Source organism: Siniperca chuatsi, linkage group LG1 (assembly GCF_020085105.1).
Source record: "Siniperca chuatsi isolate FFG_IHB_CAS linkage group LG1, ASM2008510v1, whole genome shotgun sequence".
In the NCBI taxonomy this organism is placed as follows: Eukaryota; Metazoa; Chordata; class Actinopteri; order Centrarchiformes; family Sinipercidae; genus Siniperca; species Siniperca chuatsi.
In genome coordinates, this window is record NC_058042.1 from 10,472,145 (window position 1) to 10,487,892 (window position 15,748).

Sequence of the window (15,748 nt, forward strand, 5' to 3'; positions counted from 1 at the left end):
ATAATCAAACAACAAGGACATAATGTTCAGAATGGATACACAGTTGCTACATACGTACTCTACTGTGAAACCTGACGCGTTGTCATCTGAAGGGCCCGACTCTACATATCAAGCAGTTTGAGCCGGTGAGAGTGTGTGTGTGTGAGTACAGACTGTGAGTTTAACATTAAATGCTTTTGTCGTCACAAACAGCTGGATACTACTCGGCTAGCAAGCTCTAGCAGAGCAGCAGCGTCCGTAGAAAGTGTCGGATCAAATCCACGGATGTGTCACTGCATGGTAAGTTACCACAGTGATTAAGCTAAATTTAGTCGTTGTATTTATCATATACAAAGTCATATACAAACAGGCAAACAACCGAGCTTGAAGCGCTGTATATTTGTTCTATGTGTGCAGTGATCAGTGAGGATGAGGAGCCGCAGTAACTCAGGAGTGAGGCTGGATGGCTACGCCAGGCTGGTCCAGGAGACCATCCTGTGCCACCAGGTGAGTCTAAGCATATGTACCAGGATACAGGAGGGAAGTCAGTGCTGTGAAACTGTCTGAAGTGGCGCATTTGCGTAGTGTTGGAAGAAGTTCTCCGATCTTTTACTTCCGTAAAAGTAGCAATGTCAGTGTCGAAATATTCTATTATTCTATTACACGTAAAAGTCCTCCATTCAAATTCTTACTTACATTTGCATCAAAATATACGTACTTATTATGCTGCATGTCCCATTTAAGGATCATATATATTATATAATTGGATTATAATTATTGATACATTACAATGTAAGCATCGTTTTAATGTTGCAGCTGGTAAGATGTTTTGTAGCCTGTACAGGTTCAGGGTCAACCAGATTGAGCTGCATGGAAATAAACAAGGCGTAAGCAAAGTTCAGTCCCTGGAATGGAATAGGCCGAGGACACTGTGAGGAAACTATGCACCTTTATCTATCAGCACTTGAGCTCACATTGAGGCGCAGTCAACAGCTGTCTAAGTTTAAAAACAGCTGATAGAGAAGCGCCAACTTTCCTTATAAAGCATGTATATGCAAGGGTTTGGTTTCAGAGGAGGGGGATGCACAATGAAGTCTCAGGTTTCCCAAAAGTGAAACTGAAACTATGTAAATTGCTGTATTATTAAGGCGCTAGCCCAACTTAAAATTCACTTTCATTGATAGAGACTTGATACTCTGAGAATGTTTTATTTGCTTAACTAAAAAGCCATATCTTTCATTAATGTTCATATAATATACAATGAAGAATATAGAATTATATGACAATAACACACTGTCAACAGTAAATCATAATACAGATTAAATTATTTAGAATTTAAAGTACTAGTGGAGTAATTGTTAGGCAAATCTGATGTGTTTCTAGACAAAATCATTAATTAATTAATCAAAAAAATAACTGTCAGATAAATCGATAATGAAAATTGTGTGCTGTTCTTGTGAAATGGTTAGGATAGCCTTCCTGAGCGGCAAAACCCAGGGCACCCTACAGCGTACTGTAACAACTGAAGGCAACCTAGATACATTATGAACATGTTTATTTAGTCTCAGACCTTCTCTTATCTGAATTATGGCAGCTGGTCAGTAAAAAGATCAAACAGAAAATGTAAAAGTGTTACAGTCCTTACTATAAATTAAGCCCTTGTGTGTGTGTTTGTTTCAGAACCCAGTGACAGGACTTTTGCCCGCCAGTGCCCAGAAGAAGGATGCCTGGGTGAGGGATAATGTGTACAGTGTCCTGGCTGTGTGGGGGCTGGGCATGGCCTACCGCAAGAACGCAGACCGCGATGAAGACAAGGCCAAGGCCTATGAACTGGAGCAGGTGTGTTTGTGACAGAGAGCGAGAGAGAGGGTTAATGTGTACACCAGTGCCTGTTTGTTCTACCTGTTGGGTTGGGTTGAGTAGCTTTTGGTCTCATTTGATTAGTTTATACAAATGTATTCTACAGTTAAACTAAAATACAACATTAATCCATAACAAAATATCTCACTCTAAAATGTATATTTAAAACACTGAACTGCAGGGTAATATGAAGTATGATAAAACCAAACTGTTATAGATCTAACTTGGTAAAGTGATGAAGTTAGTCCTAAAACAAGGCCGTTAATCAGCTGGTTGAAAAAATTCAATAGATAACTAATCTGTCGTGTAAGAAATTAAAACAATTGAGTCATTTGCACATTGAAACATTTGCTGGTTCAAACTTCCACACAAAGTTGGAAATTTGCATTTTATTATTCATATGTATCATATTATTACAAATTACATATTTTGGATTTTTGGCTGTTAGAGTAAGTAAGCAACTGAAAAACATCACTTTTAGCTCTCATAACTTTGAGTCATTTTATAGATTTAGTGATTAACAGTAAATCAATAGGTTTAATACAATGTTTGATTGCTCAGTAACAAAAATGGTTAATTACAGTTTTTAATTTAATCATTTAATCATCACTTACTGTTGTATGTACTAAGGTGCATTTGAACGGTGATGCGTTCACTGTCTGAACAAACTACTTAGTCAGTGACTACGAGTCTTTGAACAGAACTGAACAAAGTGATTTGTGTCTTCCACCTCTAAAAATAGAAAATAATTTGGATTATAGTAACATTTTGTTTGATTTTCGTAGTTTACCGATAAAGCCGTTGTTGTTTGTTGGCAGAGTGTGGTGAAGCTGATGCAGGGACTTCTGCAGTGCATGATGAGACAGGTAAGACACACCTGCTCACATTAAATGTTCACATGTTCACTTGTGTTTAAACATCGTGTCCTGGTGGTAGAAAATCCGATAAGCCTGTGTTCTGGTTCTGAGAAACCACAATGTGTTATCTAGGGTTCTGTGGTATTTAAACAGACTGTTTAATGTAAACAGCGTCCTCAGGTTTCTGACCACAGTCTGCTTCTGTCTGCACAGGCATGTTAAACTTGGGCAACATAGGTAGTCAGAAAAACAAACTTTCTAATGATTAACAATATGTTGGTGATCTACATGTTGAAGTGAAAGTGAAAGCCTGGCTGCAGTAACATTGTGTATTGTTTGTTGCTTTCGCCTTCCATTACTGGAAATAAGATGAAGATGCCAAATCCACAGCGGAGTGTTAAAATGCTGCAGTGCTCATGGAGCGATTAAGCAAAGAGGCTTCATCCTCTGCTGCTGAGATATCATCATCATCAGTAGACCTAAAGTAATTACTCTTGAGACTCACTGGGATGTTGAGGAGTCAAAAGCAGCAGGCAGTGATCTGAAACCTTTATAATGTCCTAATCATATAAATAACCAGATTACTCTTTTCCATGTCAACATTATGCATATAATCAAAAACAGGATATGGAGCATACCTGGGCATGTACACACACTCCTTGAGATTTATCTAATTGTGAATTAATGTTCATTTTTGAAATAATGTTTTTGCAGGAAACTATATATTGCAGGCTTAGGTAAAATAAGATATCTACTTATTTCACGTGAAACTGAAATTGGGCAAGGAAATAGGCAGGACCCGTAGGCCCCCAGGAGGCATCCTGGACGCTGTCCGTGTAACTGCAACATCCCCACTTCCCGTCTGTCTGGTTACCTTTCTGTTGCATGTCATCCCCCATCTCTCTCTTCTAATTTCCTTTCTGCTCTCTACTCTCTAATGTAATAATGGCTAAAACGCCCCCAAAAAATACTTAACAAAAAAGAAAAACTTCTGAGTTTTCATGCAATGCATTGATATGCGTGTGTTTTTTTTTTGTGTACGCATATTTGCATGTTCATGTGTCTTCAGGTGGCCAAGGTGGAGAAGTTCAAACACACCCAGAGTACTAAGGATTGCTTGCATGCCAAATACGATACCCCCACCTGTGCCATGGTGGTCGGGGACGACCAGTGGGGGCATCTCCAGGTGGACGCCACCTCGATTTACCTGCTGATGCTGGCACAGATGACAGCCTCAGGTACAGTAGTGATGCAGAGTGGTGTTTACAGTTTTTTGCCTTTCTGTGTGTCTGTGTTCTCTGATTAAATTAAAGATGACTTTTGGTTTAAAGACACCACACATAGGTATGGATTTGAAAATGTCTTAGTATCAAAAAAGACACTGTAGCAAACAGCAATGCACGCTGCTTGGTCAGCTTCCCTTCTGGCCAGCACTGCAGGTCCTCGAGAAGTACAATTAAAGTACCTACCTAACCATTGTTCTCTTGAACAAAACACAAGCTCATTATGCAACAAACAACACTGAACAAGTTGGTCGCTGAGTGTGTCACGTTATCACGCAGGTCTTCGTATCATCTCTAACCTGGATGAGGTAGCCTTTATCCAAAACTTGGTCTTCTACATAGAGGCTGCCTACAAAGTGGCGGTGAGTAACATTTTCAGAGGTTTGGGAGGGTGGCAGAGGGGAGTGAACTGAAAAGAAACAAACTCCATCAATTTTACACATCAAAGTCTGGTGTTGTGGAGTGCTACTGCATATATGAAAAAAGGCCTTTTGTGGATGATAAAATTGCCTCAAGTGATGTGAGTTTACCAGACCTCTGTAGCCCGCTCCTCATCTCTACTTGAGGCTAGTGTCTCGAGGCTACATTAGCCGCTACCAGCATAACACAACTGAATCTCCAACTGAATTGTCGGTGGTCGAGTTGAATTGTGGGTAATGTAGGTGCCAGGCTTTGGAAGGAAGGAAGAAGAATGCGTGGAATAAAAAGAGTTGATATCTCTTGTTCTGCTGCATCGATTTAGATACTTTTTTTAAAACTCTCCTTCGTGAATCTGACAATGCAATGCTAAATTGGTGGAGAACTCTTTTAAATATCATGCCCAGAGCCATAGTGTAGAGAAATAAGGAGAGTTTAGAGATTGGAGAATTTGGTAAGAAATGATGTCATGGCCTTTTTTTCTCCCTGTAGGATTATGGGATGTGGGAGCGAGGTGACAAGACCAACCAGGGAATCCCCGAGCTCAATGGCAGCTCTGTAGGAATTGCTAAGGTACCCGTTTTATTTATTGTCAGCATTTATGATACACTATACATGAAAGACCAAAAGAAGAAAGTGTTGTATAAAACGTGTATTGGTGCATGGATGTGTGTGTTGATTTGTGTGTGTGGGGGGGGGGGTTGCAGGCAGCTCTAGAGGCCATAGATGAGCTGGATCTTTTTGGGGCCCATGGAGGGCCGAAGTCAGTCATCCATGTTTTGCCTGATGAAGTGGAACATTGTCAGGTACCGCTGGCTTTGCCTCCGTCCATCTCTGCATCGTCTCTGCTCATCTTCTTCTGCTCAGCATGTTTGTGTTTTCCCTTAGTCCATCCTGTGCTCCATGCTACCAAGAGCCTCAACTTCAAAGGAGATAGACGCCGGCCTTCTGTCTGTCATTTCCTTCCCTGCTTTTGCTGTTGAGGATGCTGACCTGGTCGCCATCACTAAGTCAGAAATCATAAGCAAACTGCAGGTACAGTCTAAGCATAATAAACCCAAATAATTTGTTTTGGACAACAAAACATTATACAATTCAGAATTTTACCCTAGAACTTTTCCTTGTACATACATGTAAGTCAGTCAGCATAGTAAAATTTCCACTCTGGTATAATTTCAGGGTCGCTATGGCTGCTGCCGCTTCATCAGGGATGGATATCGTTGTCCTAAAGAGGTAAGATATTCTACATATTGAAAATCGAAATGCTGGGATTTATGATGTGTTTAACTGCTGTAGAAAACATGCATCAGGGATGGGGACTGCTGAGTGAGAATAACCTAAAGTATGAAATAAGAGAAGAAGTGTACTTTTTGAGTGGATAGGTGGTTTAGTATGACTCCCCCCCCCCCATTTTTAAGAAAATTATGTATTGTATAATTTAAGATGCAAGGTTCTACTGTAGTTCCTGGCTGTTTTGTCACTAGGACCCATCTCGGCTGCACTACGATCCTGCAGAGCTCAAGCTGTTTGAGAATATCGAATGTGAGTGGCCTGTCTTCTGGACTTACCTCATCCTGGACGGTATCTTTGCTGAAGATCAAGTGCAGGTAATAAAACCAACACACTGCTCCAAATGCAGTTTCCACTGTATTCACACAGTCATGGAGTCACGTTGAATGACTTGTGCTGCAGATGTAATATTAAACAAATTACTGTGTGCTGTGCACAGGTGCAGGAGTACCGTGAGGCACTGGAGGGCATTTTGATCAGAGGGAAGAATGGCATCAAACTGTTGCCTGAACTTTATGCTGTACCACATGACAAGGTATAAATATAGCAGATGTTTATTGTATGCTCATATAAATTACATGCAGCAGTGACATCTGCTGTGAATTTATTTTATTCTTGTTTGACAAAATAGTTTTTACATATTCTTGTATTTCTGTTTTAGTCACACTAAAACACTAACACTAAAACGCTAATTAGCACTATGTTTAGTGCTAATTAGCAAGAGTTGCATTTTTTTTGCAAGTGTTAGAATGCTCACATTCTAAACTCAGATGAACATGGTAGCATACTAGCATTGTCATTGGGAGCATGTTAGCATGCTGATGTTAGCATTGAGCTCAAAGCGACGCTGTGCCAAAGTACAGCCTCACAGAGCCGCTAGCATGGCTGTAGACCCGTAGTCTTGTTTTTCAATATCTACTCTCATATATCTGTTCCTTTTATCATAATCCTTAGTCTGTTTTATCTATTTGTTTTAGGTCTGTCCAAGGATTATTTTGTACATATTACCAGTATAAATATTATGGTAATGGTGGGGTAATCTGCAAGCCTGTCAGCAGTCATCACTACAGCTATGCTTGGAATGTTATTATGCTTTACAAATGGCGATAACATTTGGGAACATCAGACTAAAAATGTTTGTTCTTTCTGGACCGCTGTACCTGTATATCAGGCAACCAAGAATCAGAACATATTTTGCCTCTTACAGGTGGAGGAGGAGTACAGCAATCCTCACTCAGTGGACAGAGTGGCCATGGGGCAGCTGCCGCATATGTGGGGACAATCACTCTACATCTTGGGCTGTCTTTTGGCCGAGGTAGTCACAGGACCCTTGTACACCACCTCTAATGTTAGCTTGCAACACTTGGTTGCTATCTGTTATTACCGTGACTGTCACAAATCAGGAATAATGCAGATTTTATATCGTAAATTAGGGAAAAAAGCACTGCTACAAGATGTCCTCAATAGACAATGGAGCCATACAGCCAACTTCCACCGTTTTCCTTTGTAATAATTCGTCCTCTGTCTCTTTTTCCTTCTGTTATAAGGGTTTTTTAGCACCAGGAGAGATAGATCCGCTCAACAGGAGGTTCTCTACAAACTTCAAGCCAGATGTTGTGGTACAAGGTTGGTGATCGATCATTAGTTTGAAGGAAATGTCAGTTGGATTAAAAAATGTGTTGAATCCCAGGAAAACTGTGAAAATCTGGTACAGAAAGTAAGGAAGAAGAAGAAATCAACAGTTCTTTATCCTTAACAAACGTTGTCTGGAACCCTGTGATTGTGTCACTCACCTCAGCTGTGCATTTTTTCATTTAGTTTTGTTTATTGACATTATGAGAGGGAGGACATAAATCACACACAACTTCAAAAATATCCAGACTTATTCCTAATGTTGTTCTGATGTTAGCATTGGTTTATATACAGATTTCCTTATGGAAAGCAGGATATAATGTGTTTCTTTTTATATGTGTGTGTCAGTTTGTGTTGTAGCAGAGTCGGTGGAGATCCAGAAGTTGTTAAGTGATCATGGGATCATGGTCCAGACGATGTCAGAAGTTCTGCCTATCAGGGTCATGCCTGCTCGCATCCTGAGCCATGTCTATGTCAAACTGGGTAAACAAGCACCAATCACTATTTTCCTTAGTTGTACAGGTGTATGTGTGTGCTTGTGTATTAATAAGAGTGTCATTGCCACAGGGAGTTGCAAGAAACTGAATTTGAGCGGGAGGCCCTACAGACACATTGGAGTTCTGGGAACATCCAAATTCTATGAAATCAGAAATCGCTCTTATGTATTCACCCCACAGGTAAAACTAGCTTGAGATGTTGTGATGTTCATAATGACAACAACAAGGCTCAGTAGAAGGTGGTTGTAATGAATACTACTGATTAATACTTTGGTTTCTCTCTTTTCTTCTTTTCTGTGCTCACTGTTCAGTTTCTGGATCATCACCACTTCTACCTGGCACTGGACAACCAGATGATTGTGGAGATGTTACGAACAGAGCTGGCCTATCTCTCCTCCTGCTGGAGGATGACAGGACGGCCCACACTCACTTTCCCCATCACCCGCAGCATGCTGAGTAATAAGGCTCTTAACCCAAAGAAAAGCAGTCTGTAACTGTGTCTCACGTAGTGTACCATATAGTATACTCTACAGTATACTGTTTTGCAGTTAGCATACAAAAATGAGCATAGGAAATTACACAAAACTTGTGCTGTTGAACGTAAATCAAACTGCAACTTTAGAATTTATACGAACTGGATACCAGGCTCAAAGATGGCGCCCAGTCACTTGAATGAAAATTGCTCGTCCATTGCTTAAGCCAAAAAAGTTTTCTAGCTTCTGGGTTTGCTTCCTCATTGTGCGGCCCACTGCACATGCACAGTGTTTTTCCCGCTGACCTGCTTCCTGTCCCGCCCATAGACTTTACATTGGGATGATACACACAAATGAAAATAGCTTTTCGTTCTACAGACTCTTTTATAATGGTGGTCTATGGGGAAAATGCTTTTGGGTTGTAGGGGATTTTTCCGTTGCAATACCGCAAATGACCACTGTGACAAATTGGCAGCAAGTGGCTGCGCTGTATCCAGCTCTCCATATACAGTACATTCATGGCCACAATTAGTCCTACTGTGAGCGGCTCCTCCATTTCCTTTGTGAATTACATTGTGGGACAATAGTGACCATCAACAGCACATTCAAAAATCGACAGGTTTTTTAGCCTATACTATATATATATACCATATTATAATTTACTTTGTCACTTTTTCAGTGCACACTAGAACTATTGTGTAGTATGGATTTGGAACACAAATTTTGTTTTCAGTGTTAATGTTAATGTCAAAGTTTTTATGTGTGAAACCTTCTGGCATTTAACTTTAACTAGCATTTTTCATTCTAGCAGCTTGCAGAAATCTCAAGTTACATCACTGCATGCTCTGTAATAGTCTCGGTTTCTATGTAGCTGTGATCTAGAATGTACATACTGTATATTTCCATATTGCTATTTTGTCAAATTATTTCACTATGCTTCACAGCATTTTGTTTTATTTGCTTTTTATGTCCAGTTGAAGATGGAGATACGATTGATCCGTGTATCCTATCAACCCTCAGGAAACTTCAGGATGGCTATTTTGCTGGAGCAAGGTCTGTTTCTGTCTATAACATAGGACATCGTGAATAGAATGGGTTTTTTTACGCTAGTGTTGAAATGTCTGTAACATAACAGTATATGTTACTTCTCTTGCATGTGTGGGTGTTTTGTGTGAATGTTACTACAGGGTGCAGATGTCAGACCTCTCCAGTTTCCAGACCACTTCATTCCACACTCACCTCAGCTTCTTGGATGAAGAGAACGATGACAGCTTACTCAAGGATGAGGATGAGGAATATGGAGAGGAATATAACAACTGTGGGCCCGCAGGTAGTTAGTGATGAACAAAGTGTGTATGTTCCTTTCAGTCATATTTGATTAATGAAGTGGAACTGTAAGTAATGGAGTGTATGCATTTAACTCCAGAGGGCTCAAAAGACATGTTTGACCAGTACCTCACACAGCTCCTCCACAGCACCACCACCATGTGCCATCTACCTCCCATCCAGACGGGGCAGCACCATGTCTTCAGTGCTGAACACACCACCAGAGACATCCTGTCTTTTATGGCCAAGGTCCAGGGCCTGAACATGCCCAGTGAGTTATTAGAAATCTTATGAGTCAGTCAGAGTCTGTTTGCCCTTTGAATAGTGTTTCCCATAATGCCGCTGTGCATGGCTGGAGCTCAATTTAGGTTAGACGCTGCAGAAATGACTGGTTGAGGATAGGGGTATGACTGAGTTTGGGTTATGGTAAGGGGAAACACAAATCGATGAGGAAACAGATTTCTATGTAGGTATGTGGTCATTGTTAGTAAGTTTTGTTCTTTTCAAATCATTTTTTTTCTCCCCCAAAAAACAAAGATACATTTCAACAGAAAAAAACCCTATATGTTATGCAACTTTTATTTTCTGGCCACCTGTAGATGGCAGCAACAAAGACACACTACGCTAAATATACGACCATTATCTAAACCCGATAACATAGCTCTCCATGTTGTTCAAAAAATAATAGAATACTGATTGACAATAGCCTTAAGAGCCCATAATGCAATGCATTAAAACAAGACATCCTGTTTTAGAGGCACAATAAGATTTTTCCCCAAATGTGAAACCTCTTACTCAACTTGTTCTTTCACTCCTTCCAACTCCAAATCTTATCTGACGCTGAAAACAACAAAGTACAAGCCCATTGTGTTGGGGTTGTCACAAGCTTAACTGGGAAATGTAGGAAATTTGTTAGTGGGGTAAAAAAAATGACAATACAAATCACATTAAACTAAGTACACCAAAAATGAAAATTAATTGGCAGCATCTCAAAAATACTCTGGTTTCACTTTGTAATATGTTGTTTTAATTTGTGCGTGTTTCAGAGTCTTCCATGTATCTACCTGTGACTCCTATTAAGAGCAAACACCGCAGATCTCTCAACCTACTTGAAGTTCCTCATCCTCAGCATGGCCCACATGTAAAGCAGCACAAGGTAGGCACAGCAGATCTTTCCACAAGCCTCCGCCAACCTCGTTTCTCTTGTGACTTCAGTATTGTTCTGAATTGTGTTTGTCTTACACTGACGTCCCTCACAAGTCCCACAGTGCTGCTGATCTGCACCTGCCTCGAGACTCTCAGGGCAACACAGACTTTTCAATGTTGGTGAGGCAGCTGAAAGAGTGTCCAACTCTGCAGGACCAGGCTGACATACTCTACATCCTTTACGTAATGAAGTACGGACTTAGAGACAACTATGCACACACAGCTTATTGTCTGCATTGGCACACTAATAAGTAAATAATGTAATTTTTTTCTTCTGATGACCAGAGGAGCTGATTGGCCAGTGGAGTTGTCAGGTCCTGGGCAGAGCGGGGTCAGTGTGCGTTCCCTGCTGGAGGAGCTGTATGTACAAGCTGGAGCCTGCAAAGAGTGGGGTCTCATCAGATACATCTCTGGAATACTACGCAAGAGAGTGGAGGTCCTCGCTGAGGTCAGTCAGAAGTCACAGTCATTCTTTATCACAGCTTAGCAGCTAGTTAGAGACTGTTTTTAACCAGAAAAGTTCCTTGTCAGCAACATACAGTCAGCTCTAGATAACCCTTGAGACTAGACATCTTAAAAAGTTTTAGACCTGATACAAAACTGACCTGTGGAAAAGCTGTCCGAGCTGGATGTGCATAAACAGATTTTCAAAAGAACTAATCGGACATGGATCCAAGAACAACTAGACCCCATCCAGATTGCGGTTGACCTGAACACACCTAAACAGAGAGAGAACACTGGCAGCAGCATGATGCTCCACCAATTAATGTGTAGCTGCAATTGAAAAGTTTAGCAACACGTCATTTTTGTCTGCGCTTCACAGTTCATGCTCCCTGTCCCACCTCAAAATACTACTTTTTGTCGTGTGATGACTGTGAAGTACCATGTAAGAGTTGATAGCGAGTCCCCTCGGATCCACTTGGGTATTAGACATATTGACTCTCAGACCCGAGGCCCACGGCAGTACAACAGGACCCTAACTGACACGACACAGATTAAATGTAATGCCTGTGATGTCGCCCATAAGGGTTTGAAAGGATGTTTTAAAGCCTGGAGTTTGTTTAATGTTTACCAAAATTTTGTCTGTTGTTTGGAGTCAGAAAATCCAAATTTGGGCAAGGACCCTACAACCTTTATAGCTCAGTGTTGACGCATGAGTACGACCCATTAAGGCAAATATGCCATCCAACATACTTCTCTTTAGGCTTTAATATGATCCTATTGAACAATATTTTAAAATTCTTTTCTTAGCGATACCATCTGTAGCAGCCAATTCCACATTGTTTAATTTATAGACGCTAAGCACATTAGGTTTGGTGAGTTATTCACTGTTGTATGGTTCTTTACAGCTGCCAATCGTGATGATGGTGATTCAGTACATTTAAAAGTTACACAAAGTTCAATATAAAATACAAGGCCTCCAACTATTTGCTTCTGTATTTACCACTACACCCCTGCCTATAATATCAATAACAATAATAAATATATTTATATAATAATACATTTATAACACAATAATAGGATGAGACTACATGCTAACTTAACGTAACTTCTATAGTATAACAAGTTGGGTTATTTTGCCACGTTTCCTCTGTCGTATTGCTACGAGATGCTGGGTTGAGCTTCAGTTTTGCCATTCTATGTTTGACAGCATTGGCATGTGTGGTGGTGATCCCCATCCTGCTTAGACGTTTGAAGACTGCCTTCCTGGCACCACCGCGCTGCAGTACACTGTTGACATAGTATGCAAAGGCTGAAAGATGGTTTTCCCTCCCTCGAAGGGCAATTGCAGCGGCGGCACAGGCATGGTTGGGTTGCATTCCAGATATTATGCAAATCAAAGAGAACATAAACGGCGCCATCCGCGCCAAATCCTTCCCAAGGTTGTGCAAGGAGAAACTCTTCAGTTCTTCTGGGGAACTCTTCCACAGCATAAAACCCTCCCTTCGTTGGCAAAGACGCTGGCACTCCTTGTCAATAACCGCTCCCATTACAGGTTTGAGTGCCTCCATAAGATCCTCATGCTGCACCATCAGCCTGGCTGCAGTTGTGAAATTGCCCTTTGCCAAATGGTTTATCACTCCACTGATGTCTGAGTCACATCTATGCCTCTCTGTCTTACTGGGGTACGTTATTGACACCTAAAAGGATGAAATAAAATAAAGAGAGTTATTTTACAATGACAGTAACATAATAGCCTATAACCAGGGGCGTAGTGGGGGTTAAACCCAAGTAAACTCAGTTTACCCACCTCTTTAATACAGTTGATCTGAAAATAGATTAGTAAACTCTCAGCCTCATTTCAGTCAATGAGGGGAAATAAGGGTAAACTACCCACTAGACCCCTGCCTATAATATGAATAACAATAAAATATATATTTATAATAAATTAATAACAAAATAGTAATGACGTTACTAATTGACACCATCCAGCCTCTAATCAAGGACGAGAGGATGGGGACTACATGCTAACTCAACAACAACAAGTTGGGTTAGTTTGCCACGATTCAGTGTGCCAGTGTGTTAATTTACTTACCTCTGTCGTACTGCTACGAGATGCCGGTGTCGACTCCGGGCTGAGACTCTGGCAAAGCTTCTTTTTATGTGGCGTCTTTGTTGGCGTATCACGGTCCCTCTTCTCTCCTCTTCTTGAGCCTTCCTCGTTTGTGTCGGTAACGTTAAGCTCCGCTTGCCATTTCTTTAGAGTAATTTGCGACTCTTCAACCCTGACAAGTAGTCGAAAACATTTGACACAAATCCTCCCAGAATAGACACCGGGTCTATATGGGAGAATTACCCCGACATCTCGGAAACGTTCACTTAATGGCCTCTCTTTCGCGTTTGGGCTGCTGAATAATATTCTTGTATTTGATATAACCCCCTTGATTACTAAATTTGTTTTACACAGACGGCATGTCTTCTCAATATCGCCCGACATCGTAGTTTTGTTTTCTTCGCTCCACTCTAAAAACCCCGGCAAAACGATGGCTACGCATCAGTGTCGACTTAAAATGACGTTAGAGGCGGATACGTGACGTCGGTCTCTACTGATTGGTTAGGGGAAATCGAATCCCCCTCCCCCACGGAAATCAGTCAGAGTGGAGCATGGTTCTAATAATACATCCACGGGGTGGAGGCAAAAACAAGTCAACTACACATCATATTTATGTTTGAATCATGTCTTTTTTAGAGAGTTTAATACAATTTCACAAAGGGGGGTCCTTCCCCAGAAAAAAATAAAACATATTTTAAAAACTTCACATAGTTTTTGTAGCTCAGTAATCTCCCACTTTATATTAGGGTAAATACTGTATACGTATTTACAGATCATGTCAATTATTTGTGCTGTTATGGTTATTGAAAATGACACTCACTTATTCACTCACTTCTACACTGGCTTCTGACACTTTTCCTCGAAAAAGAGCTAAATCTTGTCTGCTTCTCCCAAAAACTTTAAGGGGCATAAATTCATAAAAAGACTATATCCACAATGCAAATTAATTTAGAGAACATAGACAATAAAGCCACAGTTGAAAGAAACCTGCCAACATGGTAATAGCTCTATTTTCAAACACAATGCATAGGAAGCAGCATGAGTACTGATAAGTGCTGGCATCATCGCAGTGTCTGCTCAATTGCCAATATAAGCTCAAACTGCAGTAGTAACCTATTTTCCAAAACTGCTCAGTCTCCTTAACAGATCCATCATCATCACTAGCCTAAGTACATATAACCTGTAACCACACCTAAAGTTACACACACTGATATAAAGTAGAGAGAGAGAGAGAGAGAGAGAGAGAGGCGAAGCAATAATAATAGGATTTTCATGCCTATTAACGACTGTCTGCAAGACTCCAAAAGGACTCCCTAACTGTCTCCAAGTTCACTTTCTAATTGCATTTCGTTTTCACATGTATGAAAAAGGGACTGATGCCATAAAAACCACTTCAGCAACACACCGTTAAGCTGTAGCCTACATCACTTCCAGCACTGATGCGCAACAGAGTGCTGTGAGAGCACGTACCTGCTGTTGCGAACCGATTTCTTCCTGCAACTTTTGGAAGAAACCAGTCTATGGTACTGGGTGGGTGTGACTTTTTCAGGTATGATCTATGATATAAGAAGAAGAAGAATACGTTTGACTCAAATATAAAATGATCATAACTACATATTATAAAAAATAATAGTAATAAAATAAAATCTAATAAAAATACACAAAATCCAGATGTCAAAAATCTGGTGGGGCACGTGTCCCCCCGCCACTGCCCTTCTCTCTCTTATGTTTCTCTCGCTAAAGTAATTTCCTTCCCACCTAAAACAGTTTGAGAGAAAACATTAAACTGACTACAGTAAACCACCCTTATAGAATCCACTCTGATCTAAACATCAGTGTCCCAAATATGAATTAACAAACATACGCAATTTGTGGGAAAAACTCAAAATCATTATCAAACAATGTTCAAATGTTCTCGGAGTCTCCCATCTGGATCAATCACTGGAAAAACTCTTGTTCATGTATCAAAATAAAGAAAAGGCTCTAACACCATCTACTGACCATTAGAAAAACTGCATCATAACACACTGACGTCAATACTCAGCCATGATGAAGAGTCTCTGAGCTGAACACCTGCAGAATAACTTGTGTAGTCGACCCTGGGGGAAGGATCCTCTACAGAATCAATAAATTATGAGATAATTTTAATAATTTCATTCCATCTGTATTTGTCTTTTCCTCAGGCTTGCACAGATCTGATTTCCCATCACAAGCAGCTGACTGTAGGTCTACCTCCTGAACCCAGGGAAAGAGTCATCACAGTGTAAGTCATAGTTATTGTGACAAAAACTGGTGAAGAGATTTTGTGCTCACATTAAGGCTTTGTTGAATTAATTATCATTTAATAAACCAACTCTTCCTCCTCACTGTTTCT

General features: G+C 40.5%; 2 protein-coding genes across 6 annotated transcripts in view; one reads left to right on the forward strand and one right to left on the reverse strand.

Annotated features, from left to right (window-relative positions):
• Positions 1-15,748, forward strand: part of phka2 (phosphorylase kinase, alpha 2 (liver)) — a 21,470-nt gene continuing 5,722 nt past the window's right edge. For 4 of the 5 annotated variants that reach the window (XM_044195111.1, XM_044195129.1, XM_044195120.1 and 1 more), the window contains exons 1-24: positions 2-279; positions 397-486; positions 1,660-1,818; positions 2,658-2,705; positions 3,766-3,934; positions 4,259-4,341; positions 4,889-4,969; positions 5,104-5,202; positions 5,285-5,431; positions 5,576-5,629; positions 5,881-6,003; positions 6,126-6,221; positions 6,894-7,001; positions 7,234-7,312; positions 7,667-7,801; positions 7,886-7,995; positions 8,127-8,271; positions 9,263-9,341; positions 9,476-9,618; positions 9,715-9,885; positions 10,661-10,770; positions 10,875-11,011; positions 11,106-11,268; positions 15,558-15,637. In XM_044195111.1, coding sequence (XP_044051046.1) covers positions 409-486; positions 1,660-1,818; positions 2,658-2,705; positions 3,766-3,934; positions 4,259-4,341; positions 4,889-4,969; positions 5,104-5,202; positions 5,285-5,431; positions 5,576-5,629; positions 5,881-6,003; positions 6,126-6,221; positions 6,894-7,001; positions 7,234-7,312; positions 7,667-7,801; positions 7,886-7,995; positions 8,127-8,271; positions 9,263-9,341; positions 9,476-9,618; positions 9,715-9,885; positions 10,661-10,770; positions 10,875-11,011; positions 11,106-11,268; positions 15,558-15,637 — 2,597 coding nt within the window. In that variant the 5' untranslated portion in view covers positions 2-279; positions 397-408. Of the gene's footprint in view, positions 280-396; positions 487-1,659; positions 1,819-2,657; positions 2,706-3,765; positions 3,935-4,258; positions 4,342-4,888; positions 4,970-5,103; positions 5,203-5,284; positions 5,432-5,575; positions 5,630-5,880; positions 6,004-6,125; positions 6,222-6,893; positions 7,002-7,233; positions 7,313-7,666; positions 7,802-7,885; positions 7,996-8,126; positions 8,272-9,262; positions 9,342-9,475; positions 9,619-9,714; positions 9,886-10,660; positions 10,771-10,874; positions 11,012-11,105; positions 11,269-15,557; positions 15,638-15,748 lie in introns of all 5 variants that reach the window. The other variant, XR_006377882.1, reaches the window with a different exon arrangement.
• On the reverse strand, positions 10,178-13,903 carry LOC122875739. The gene is made up of 2 exons (XM_044195202.1): positions 13,357-13,903; positions 10,178-12,961 (listed from the first exon to the last, which is right to left on the reverse strand). The coding sequence occupies exons 1-2, from the start codon at positions 13,756-13,758 to the stop codon at positions 12,356-12,358; spliced, it is 1,008 nt and encodes a 335-aa protein (XP_044051137.1). The 5' UTR covers positions 13,759-13,903; the 3' UTR covers positions 10,178-12,355.

What these genes read in the sequence shown, in the direction of transcription:
- LOC122875739 (XM_044195202.1), bottom strand. Translation starts at nt 13,758, where the DNA reads ATGTCGGGCGATATTGAGAAGACATGCCGTCTGTGTAAAACAAATTTA. An exon ending in CTCGTAGCAGTACGACAGAG is followed by an intron (nt 12,962 to 13,356) that starts GTAAGTAAATTA and finishes TCATCCTTTTAG; the next exon opens with GTGTCAATAACGTACCCCAG.